This window comes from Carassius carassius, chromosome 40, assembly GCF_963082965.1.
Source record: "Carassius carassius chromosome 40, fCarCar2.1, whole genome shotgun sequence".
In the NCBI taxonomy this organism is placed as follows: Eukaryota; Metazoa; Chordata; class Actinopteri; order Cypriniformes; family Cyprinidae; genus Carassius; species Carassius carassius.
Window position 1 is genome coordinate 13,346,734 of NC_081794.1, and position 11,256 is coordinate 13,357,989.

The 11,256-nt window shown below is 41.1% G+C and overlaps 1 protein-coding gene across 2 annotated transcripts in view; it reads left to right on the forward strand.

The window, feature by feature from the left end:
- Nucleotides 1-11,256, forward strand: part of LOC132122146 (inactive rhomboid protein 1-like) — a 43,497-nt gene that overhangs the window by 14,567 nt on the left and 17,674 nt on the right. The window contains exons 2-4 of one of the 2 annotated variants that reach the window (XM_059532078.1): nt 6,390-6,537; nt 6,637-6,779; nt 11,103-11,216. In XM_059532078.1, coding sequence (XP_059388061.1) covers nt 6,418-6,537; nt 6,637-6,779; nt 11,103-11,216 — 377 coding nt within the window. In that variant the 5' untranslated portion in view covers nt 6,390-6,417. The remainder of the gene's footprint in view (nt 1-6,389; nt 6,538-6,636; nt 6,780-11,102; nt 11,217-11,256) is intronic. The other variant, XM_059532079.1, reaches the window with a different exon arrangement.

Here is an 11,256-nt window from a genome sequence, read left to right on the forward strand (position 1 = left end):
CTCTCATTTGTGGCTGGTTAAGGTGGATTGCGGACGGCATGTGAGTAAGATGCAGAGTTTTATGCTGAACCGCTGCATGCTGAACTGTTTAGTGAGTTTGAGCCTCAGATAATTAAAGAATATTGAGAGCCCTGTTGTGCTTTTGATGTTATAAATGTTTCTATACACCACAGTTCTCTGGAAGTATCAGGACATGCAGTATTTTGTTGTAATAACAAACTTTACAAACACAACAGTCAACTCATGTGGGCTCCTTGTGTCACTTTCTCTGTATATGAGGAAAAAGTAATGCTTTTGATTAGGTTTACTTAAGGATGTTTCTATGGCACTACCATCAAATGGGTTGACTAAGCTGTGACTAATGAGTGAATTACAGACAGGAGAATATATTTAGCTTGTTGTTTTGTATTTTTGGACAACCAGGGTAAACAGCTCTGTTTTTCATGTAACGAAAAAGAAATGAACACAGCCAGAGTATCAACAGTCACATCTGTGCGTAGGAGTCATTAAGAGAGGGAAAATATCTAATTTACTGTCAGTATAACCATAGTAAACCACATTTTACATCATCATTTTGAGAGTTTCCATTGTATTATTTAGTCCTCTGAACAGTTCTGATTAATATTATGTGAAGTGTTCGCTGGGAGACGTGTATCAGGTCAGATTCATGCCAGTTAAGAGTGTTTTTATTGCAGTTTACTTGTTGCAAACAGCTTTGAGTGGAAACTCTTTATATGGTACTAGAAATTAGGTTACTACATTCAAGTGGATTTCTGGGAAAATCTTGGTTCCTCTGTCTTGTTTCTGTGTTGGTTTTCAGTAAGTCGCTGTGTAAAAGCAAGTCTACCAGTTCTTGAAAATACTATATATACTGTATAAATCAAGAACTAGTATTTTAGGGGTTGTATCTGTTAGCAAGCTAATCTTTTGCCAGTTGTCACATGCCATGCTCTAAAATGTGCTCCAAATACACAATAAAGTCAAAAGATGAATTAGTTCTGGGAAATACTGCATATTGATAAATATAAAGGAAAGCTTAAATATGTTGGTTTATAAGGGTTAGTGCTAACCTTTTGCCCAATCCTGAAAGTTTGTTTGGTTTAAAATGTGGTCTGCAGTAGGATGTGGTGGGATTTTATTTTGTTTATGTTATAACAGGAATGTTATTTGAAAGATTATGTTTAACTTTTTGTAGAAGTAGATGCCCTTGTTTTCGTAAGCAAGAGGTGCTGTTTTTTATTTGTGTTTCTGCAATGCTTCATGATCCAAACTGTAGTCACTGAAAGGGGCTTGTCAAGAGGTGTTAGATAGCGCTTTTGGCTGATGCTTCAGGATCTTTTGGAGGAAGTCATTTTGAATAAAGTCAGTGGGGTCGGTAATGATATTACAGACTTTCTATAGCATTCAGCCACGGATATAAAAAAAAACAAACATTGCAAGCTTTGATTTCTGTGCTTCTAATTACTTCCTTTGTGTTTAAAAACCCAATCTGTTTAGCTCAGTTTGTCGGTCCTTAAAGTAATGTAGTGTAAAGTAAAGTAAAGTTCTGTATGTGTTTGTTCTTTGCCCTTGTTATCATTTAAACCTACTTTGGATTTTCGTCTGGCACCCTTCATTTGACGACACAAGCTGTTACAATGAGTGTGCCTAGGTTTATATTAGTGTAATACAAGATTGTAATTAAAAATAAAAAAAAATATTCTTTATTAGTTTCTTCTATATTTTCTGATTTCAAAATTGATTTGTATTAAATATGAGTTTAATGAAAATTATATTATTTCATATATAATTACGAAAATATTATGTATTACATTTAGTCATTTAGCAGACGCTTTTATCCAAAGCAACTTACAAATGAGGACAATGGAAGCAATCAAAAACAACAAAAGAGCATTGAAATATAAGTGCTATAACAAGTCTCAGTTAGCTTAAACACAGTACGCATAGCAAGGGCTTTTAAATAATATAAAAAGAAAACATAGAATAAAAAAAGAATAGAGCAAGCTAGTGTCAGAGGTCTTTTTTTAAATAATTGTATAATAAATGAAAAGAAAATAGAATACAACAAGATTAGAAAGTTTGTTTTAGTAGACATGACAGCCCCATCCAACATCTCTGAGGAAACACCATTACAAACTGCCTTGCTTTTTCATAATGAATGAATAAGAGTCCCTATAGCACACTACAAACAGTTAAAATTATTAAACGGTGAAATAATAGGTGAATTTGCATCCTCTGCTGGAGGAGCTGGGGCAGTGGACTTTTGTCACAATTCATATTTTTAACTAAACTGAAGGTATATTTGACAGGACTCTTTGATTTACTGTATTGTCCATATATGGATATGTTTAAATTTTGCTATTTCTAAAGGCGATTTTAATGTCAGAAGGTGCATTGAAAATATACATCAACTGAGCATTAACTGTGTGAGTGCAGAGAGCACAGATGCAGCTTTACACTGTTGTGTGCAGTGTGAATGGAGGACAACACACTGTCACATCAACCAGATGGAAATGCGGATTATCATGGCATGTCAAATTCAAAGTCAAAGTCACCTTTATTTATATAGCGCTTTAAACAAAATACATTGCGTCAAAGCAACTGAACAACATTCATTAGGAAAACAGTGTCAATAATGAAAAAATGATAGTTAAAGGTAGTTCATCATTGAATTCAGTTATGTCATCTCTGTTCAATTAAATAGTGTCTGTGCATTTATTTGCAATCAAGTCAACGATATCGCTGTAGATGAAGTGTCCCCAACTAAGCAAGCCAGAGGCGACAGCGGCAAGGAACCGAAACTCCATCGGTGACAGAATGGAGAAAAAAACCTTGGGAGAAACCAGGCTCAGTTGGGGGGCCAGTTCTCCTCTGACCAGACGAAACCAGTAGTTCAATTCCAGGCTGCAGCAAAGTCAGATTGTGCAGAAGAATCATCTGTTTCCTGTGGTCTTGTCCTGGTGCTCCTTTGAGACAAGGTCTTTACAGGGGATCTGTATCTGGGGCTCTAGTTGTCCTGGTCTCCGCTGTCTTTAAGGGATGTAGAGGTCCTTTCTAGGTGCTGATCCAGCATCTGGTCTGGATACGTACTGGATCCGGGTGACTGCAGTGACCCTCTGATCTGGACACAGACTGGATCTGGTGGCCACGGTGACCTCGGAACAAGAGAGAAACAGACAAATATTAGCGTAGATGCCATTCTTCTAATGATGTAGCAAGTACATAGGGTGTTATGGGAAGTGTTTCCGGTTCCGGTTTACCTAATTAATGCAGCCTAAAAATCCTTTAACGGATTTGGATAATAAAAGCATATTAGTATGTTATGTGTATGCCAGGTTAAAGAGATGGGTCTTTAATCTAGATTTAAACTGCAAGAGTGTGTCTGCCTCCCGAACAATGTTAGGTAGGTTATTCCAGAGTTTAGGCGCCAAATAGGAAAAGGATCTGCCGCCCGCAGTTGATTTTGATATTCTAGGTATTATCAAAATGCCTGAGTTTTGAGAACGTAGCGGACGTAGAGGATTATAATGTAAAAGGAGCTCATTCAAATACTGAGGTGCTAAACCATTCAGGGCTTTATAGGTAATAAGCAATATTTTAAAATCTATACGATGCTTGATAGGGAGCCAGTGCAGTGTTGACAGGACCGGGCTAATATGGTCATACTTCCTGGTTCTAGTAAGAACTCTTGCTGCTGCATTTTGGACTAGCTGTAGTTTGTTTACTAAGCGTGCAGAACAACCACCCAATAAAGCATTACAATAATCTAAACTTGAGGTCATAAAAGCATGGATTAACATTTCTGCATTTGACATTGAGAGCATAGGCCGTAATTTAGATATATTTTTGAGATGGAAAAATGCAGTTTTACAAATGCTAGAAACGTGGCTTTCTAAGGAAAGATTGCGATCAAATAGCACACCTAGGTTCCTAACTGATGACGAAGAATTGACAGAGCAACCATCAAGTCTTAGACAGTCTTCTAGGTTATTACAAGCAGAGTTTTTAGGTCCTATAATTAACACCTCTGCTTTTTCAGAATTTAGCAGTAAGAAATTACTCACCATCCAGTTTTTTATATCGACTATGCAATCCATTAGTTTTTCAAATTGGTGTGTTTCACCGGGCTGCAAAGAAATATAGAGTTGAGTATCATCAGCATAATAGTGAAAGCTAACACCATGTTTCCTGATGATATCTCCCAAGGGTAACATATAAAGCGTGAAGAGTAGCGGCCCTAGTACTGAGCCTTGAGGTACTCCATACTGCACTTGTGATCGATAGGATACATCTTCATTCACTGCTACGAACTGATGGCGGTCATATAAGTACGATTTAAACCATGCTAATGCACTTCCATTAATGCCAACAAAGTGTTCAAGTCTATGCAAAAAAATTTTGTGGTCAATTGTGTCAAACGCAGCACTAAGATCCAATAAAACTAATAGAGAGATACACCCACGATCAGATGATAAGAGCAGATCATTTGTAACTCTAAGGAGAGCAGTCTCAGTACTATGATACGGTCTACAACCCGAATTCCGGAAAAGTTGGGACGTTTTTTAAATTTTAATAAAATGAAAACTAAAAGACTTTCAAATCACATGAGCCAATATTTTATTCACAATAGAACATAGATAACATAGCAAATGTTTAAACTGAGAAAGTTTACAATTTTATGCACAAAATGAGCTCATTTCAATTTTGATTTCTGCTACAGGTCTCAAAATAGTTGGGACAGGGCATGTTTACCATGGTGTAGCATCTCCTTTTCTTTTCAAAACAGTTTGAAGACGTCTGGGCATTGAGGCTATGAGTTGCTGGAGTTTTGCTGTTGGAATTTGGTCCCATTCTTGCCTTATATAGATTTCTAGCTGCTGAAGAGTTCGTGGTCGTCTTTGACGTATTTTTCGTTTAATGATGCGCCAAATGTTCTCTATAGGTGAAAGATCTGGACTGCAGGCAGGCCAGGTTAGCACCCGGACTCTTCTACGACGAAGCCATGCTGTTGTTATAGCTGCAGTATGTGGTTTTGCATTGTCCTGCTGAAATAAACAAGGCCTTCCCTGAAATAGACGTTGTTTGGAAGGAAGCATATGTTGCTCTAAAACCTTTATATACCTTTCAGCATTCACAGAGCCTTCCAAAACATGCAAGCTGCCCATACCGTATGCACTTATGCACCCCCATACCATCAGAGATGCTGGCTTTTGAACTGAATGCTGATAACATGCTGGAAGGTCTCCCTCCTCTTTAGCCCGGAGGACACGGCGTCCGTGATTTCCAACAAGAATGTCAAATTTGGACTCGTCTGACCATAAAACACTATTCCACTTTGAAATAGTCCATTTTAAATGAGCCTTGGCCCACAGGACACGACGGCGCTTCTGGACCATGTTCACATATGGCTTCCTTTTTGCATGATAGAGCTTTAGTTGGCATCTGCTGATGGCACGGCGGATTGTGTTTACCGACAGTGGTTTCTGAAAGTATTCCTGGGCCCATTTAGTAATGTCATTGACACAATCATGCCGATGAGTGATGCAGTGTCGTCTGAGAGCCCGAAGACCACGGGCATCCAATAAAGGTCTCCGGCCTTGTCCCTTACGCACAGAGATTTCTCCAGTTTCTCTGAATCTTTTGATGATGTTATGCACTGTAGATGATGAGATTTGCAAAGCCTTTGCAATTTGACGTTGAGGAACATTGTTTTTAAAGTTTTCCACAATTTTTTTACGCAGTCTTTCACAGATTGGAGAGCCTCTGCCCATCTTTACTTCTGAGAGACTCTGCTTCTCTAAGACAAAGCTTTTATAGCTAATCATGTTACAGACCTGATATCAATTAACTTAATTAATCACTAGATGTTCTCCCAGCTGAATCTTTTCAAAACTGCTTGCTTTTTTAGCCATTTGTTGCCCCCGTGCCAACTTTTTTGAGACCTGTAGCAGGCATTAAATTTTAAATTAGCTAATTAAGTGGATAAAAGTGTAAAATTTCTCAGTTTAAACATTTGCTACGTTATCTATGTTCTATTGTGAATAAAATATTGGCTCATGTGATTTGAAATTCCTTTAGTTTTCATTTTATTAAAATTTAAAAAACGTCCCAACTTTTCCGGAATTCGGGTTGTAAATCCTGACTGGAAATCCTCACATATACCATTTTTCTCTAAGAAGGAATATAATTGTGAGGATACCACCTTTTCTAGTATCTTGGACAGAAAAGGGAGATTCGAGATTGGTCTATAATTAACTAGTTCTTTGGGGTCAAGCTGTGGTTTTTTGATGAGAGGCTTCAAGCATGTGTCTTATGTAAGGCAGCGCTGCTGTGTGTGTGCATTGTTCACCCATATCTGTGTGTTTATGTGACCCTGTCTGATCTTACAGCTGGCTGGTAAGGGAAGGGGTAGCAGACATGGCCGAAGCTGAGGACGAGAGCAGAAACAGCAGCCTGCGGAGAAAGAAACCGCCCTGGCTCAGACTGGACATCCCCATCGCCCCGAACCCTGTGCAGGAACATAATAACTTTCTCCAGGTGGATATTTGATGTTACACATTTCCTCAAGATATTTTGATTCACCTGTGTTTCCATGAAATAAATAAAATCCTTAAAATATTTCATTATTCACCACAGCCCGGCATGCGTAACAGTTTGTACCTGCGGAGTGCCAGCGTACCGACTGAAAACATCCAGCTCAGATGCCCGCTGGTCGATCCCAACGCCTGCCGGAGACCCTCGGTCCTGCGCAAACCCTCCATCTCACAGACCATCAAAAGGTAAGACCGCACATCCAAAAACACACATACACTACCAGTCCAAACTTTGAAAAGTAGAAAACTGTTATTTAAAATTTTAATAATATCTCACAGTATTTGATTAAATACATTCAGCCATGATGAGCATGATGGACTTTTTGCCCACACTTTATTTTAAAATTCTCACCATCAACAATACTACTTTTGGCTCAGTAAACTCCTAGTTTGCTACTTATAAATAGTTAGTAAGGATGTTGTTAAGTTTAGATCTTGAGAAGGATTAGGGATGTAGAATATGTTCATGCAAAATATGTGCTTACATGACAACAATGTACAAAAAATGGCAAATTGTTTCCTTTGTGTTTTTGAAAAGTTTTACATACAGACAGCAACGTTGTGAAAACAATCCTGTTTACATGGATCCGCAAAAGCGTCAAAAAATGCTGTATTATGTATGCCAGGCCAGTAGATGGCGATTTCACTTTGTGAAGAATCACTACAGTATGTGCCTGCACACAAACCTGTAGACTAAACACAAAATATGCATGTGCATGACATCAGTGTTTTCACAAATTTGAATTTTTTTGTAGTTTACATGGGGAAATATTTGTTTTCAAAAACTTGCATCGGTTGAGCCAATGTTTCGCAAAGGCATAGCATTTACATTTTTCTTGCTTACTTAAAGTTCAGTGTCTTGGCAGTAGGAAAAGTATTTTAACATTGTTTATTAAGTGCACTTATATTCCTGTGTTGTGTATATATACTGTTTTACATAGTTGTGTTTTGTGTCAGGTTCTGTCATGGTCACAAGCTAATTTGCCTGCAGGAATGTAAATAATTATCTGAAAAGTCATTTATCTTGTCTTATTGGCAAACAAACAGATATACTCATGCAAACCCACATGTAATGGCAAATATTTATGTTAGCATATGCTAGGTGACGCAGTAGCTCATTGCATAGTGATGTTTATTTCAATGTCATGTTTAATGTTTAATGTCTTGTATGTAAAAGCCTTGTTTTGATGCCAAGCTGCTTTGCTGTTTGAAAAGGAGATTGCTGGTAACCGTTGACCCATTTCTATTCCACGGGGGAAAGATGTTTGTGAAACAGATACACAACTTATTCTGAAGTTTATTCTTTATTTAGTACATATGCTGTCTTTAATAAATCATTAGCTTCTTGAAATCATCACCATCTTGCGCTTGTAAGTGTGTTAATAGCTGGTCAACCAGTCACTATGATGCAAAAACAAGTTTGACCTCCTGAATCTGGTCAAGTCAAGTCACCTTTATTTATATAGCGCTTTAAACAAAATACATTGCGTCAAAGCAACTGAACAACATTCATTAGGAAAACAGTGTGTCAATAATGCAAAATGACAATTAAAGGCAGTTCATCATTGAATTCAGTGATGTCATCTCAGTTAAATGTCATGTCAGTTAAATAGTGTCTGTGCATTTATTTGCAATCAAGTCAACGATATCGCTGTAGATAAAGTGACCCCAACTAAGCAAGCCAGAGGCGACAGCGGCAAGGAACCGGAACTCCATCGGTGATAGAATGGAGAAAAAAACCTTGGGAGAAACCAGGCTCAGTTGGGGGGCCAGTTCTCCTCTGACCAGACGAAACCAGTTCAATTCCAGGCTGCAGCAAAGTCATCTGTTTCCTGGGGTCTTGTCCTGATGGTCATCTGAGACAAGGTCTTTACATGGGATCTGTATTTGGGGCTCTAGTTGTCCTGGTCTCTGCTGTCTTTCAGGGATGTAGAGGTCCTTTCTAGGTGCTGATCTACCATCTGGTCTGGATACGTACTGGATCCGGGTGACTGCAGTGACCCTCTGATCTGGATACAGACTGGATCTGGTGGCTACGGTGACCTCTGAATAAGAGAGAAACAGACAAATATTAGCGTAGATGCCATTCTTCTAATGATGTAGCAAGTACATTGGGTGTTATGGGAAGTGTTCCCGGTTCCGGTTTACCTAATTAATGCAGCCTAAAAAACCTTTAACGGATTTGGCTTGTGGGACTCCTGAGGCAGCTGACAGGTACCGGCAGGCCAAGCGGACTACAGCCCGGGTAGTTGTGGAGGCAAAAATTTGGGCCTGGGAGGAGTTCGGTGAGGCCATGGAGAAGGACTATCGGTCAGCCTCGAAGAGATTCTGGCAAACCGTCCGGCGCCTCAGGAGAGGGAAGCAGTGCCCTACCAACGCTGTTTACAGTAGAGGTGGGGAGCTGTTGACCTCAACTGGGGATGACGTTGGATGGTGGAAGGAATACTTCAAGGATCTCCTCAATCCCGCTGTCACGTCTTCCATTGAGGAAGCAGAGGCTGAGGGCTCAGATGTGGACTCGTCCATCACCCAAGCTGAAGTCACCGAGGTAGTCAGAAACTACTCGGTGGCAAGGCACCAGGGGTGGATGAGATCCGCCCTGAGTACCTCAAGTCTCTGGATGTTGTGGGGCTGTCTTGGCTGACACGCCTCTGCACGCGTGGCAGTTGGGGACGGTGCCTCTGGGATGGCAGACCGGGGTGGTGGTCCCTCTTTTTAAGAAGGGGGACCGGAGGGTGTGTTCCAACTACAGGGGGATCACACTTCTCAGCCTCCCTGGGAAAGTCTATGCCAGGGTACTGGAGAGGAGAATCCGGCCGATAGTAGAACCTCGGATTCAGGAGGAACAGTGTGGTTTTCGTCCAGGCCGTGGAACACTGGACCAGCTCTATACCCTCTACAGGGTGCTGGAGGGTTCATGGGAGTTTGCCCAACCAGTCCACTTGTGCTTTGTGGATTTGGAGAAGGCATTCGACTGTGTCCCTCGCGGCGGCCTGTGGAGGGTGCTCCGGGAGTATGGGGTCCGGGGCCCTTTGCTAAGGGCTATCCGGTCCCTGTACGACCGGAGCAGGAGCTTGGTTCGTATTGCCAGCAGTAAGTCAGACTTGTTCCCGGTGCGTGTTGGACTCCGGCAGGGCTGCCCTTTGTCGCCGGTTCTGTTCATGATTTTTATGGACAGAATTTCTAGGCGCAGCCAGGCGCCGGAGGGGGTCAGGTTTGGTGACAACACGATTTCGTCTCTGCTCTTTGCGGATGATGTTGTCGTGTTAGCCTCATCAAGCCAGGACCTTCAGCATGCACTGGGACGGTTTGCAGCTGAGTGTGAAGCGGCTGGGATGAGAATCAGCACCTCCAAATCCGAGGCCATGGTCCTCAGTCGGAAAAGGGTGGCTTGCCCACTTCAGGTTGGTGGAGAGTTCCTGCCTCAAGTGGAGGAGTTTAAGTATCTTGGGGTCTTTCACGAGTGAGGGAAGGATGGAACGGGAGATTGACAGACGGATCGGTGCAGCTTCTGCAGTAATGCGGTCGATGTACCGGTCTGTCGTGGTGAAGAAAGAGCTGAGCCGCAAGGCGAAGCTCTCGATTTACCGGTCAGTCTACATTCCTACTCTCACCTATGGTCATGAGCTTTGGGTCATGACCGAAAGGACAAGATCCCGGATACAGGCGGCCGAAATGAGCTTTCTCCGCAGGGTGGCTGGGCGATCCCTTAGAGATAGGGTGAGAAGCTCAGTCACCCAGGACATCCTTTTCCACCCAGGAAAAGGATCTGCCGCCCGCAGTTGATTTTGATATTCTAGGTATTATCAAATTGCCTGAGTTTTGAGAACGTAGCGGTCGTAGAGGATTATAATGTAAAATCTGGTATGACTAATGGTTAGTTACTATTAGAGACCAGTTAAAAACCAGCTACCGAACACTGAAGCTGGATTTTCCAGCAGTGGCTTTTTAGTAGCCTATCTGATACAATGTCATACTTTTATGCTGTGACTGAGCTAAAAGGCAAATTCATTATTAATGACGGTTTAGGTGCTAAATAAAAAATTAAGTCAAGAATGTGTTTTGTATCTGTCTTCCGTGCTGTGCTTATTCTTTTTTAAATTGCTGACTTGACTGCTCTCTAGACTCCTGGCCAGTAACAAGCACTGTTTATCTTAATGGCTTTGGATGTTTTATCTTCCTGGTATGGCTTGAAGTCCTCCACTGTGAGGAGACACAGCAGTAAATCACGCTAATGTATTTATGTTCGTTTTGACTGGAAGTGTGCATTTCTTTTTCAGCATCTGTTCTTGTGCTCATATTTTACAAAACCAGTATGATATAGAGTCTGTTCTCTTTGTTAACCTTCTTTCTACTGCTTTTTTTTCTGCAATTAATATGATCCTGTCGGCTTCTTTTTTTCCAGCTCTGTTTTTCTTCTGTAACTAAACTGGTTGCTTTTCTATCTTTTCTCTTTTCCCCTGTTTTCTCATCTGCCTTTCCTGATCCTCCTCACCTCATCCCCTCTAGTCCCACGGGGAAGAGGGTACGCTTTGAACAGATGAGCACCGTCCTGGTTAAAGGCCAGTGTTTCTCCCGTCTGGAATCCCCCAGACGTCAGTCGCTGCCTCAAATCGTCCTCAGGTACGGTGGAACCAATATAGACCCACTCCAATTGAAGTCA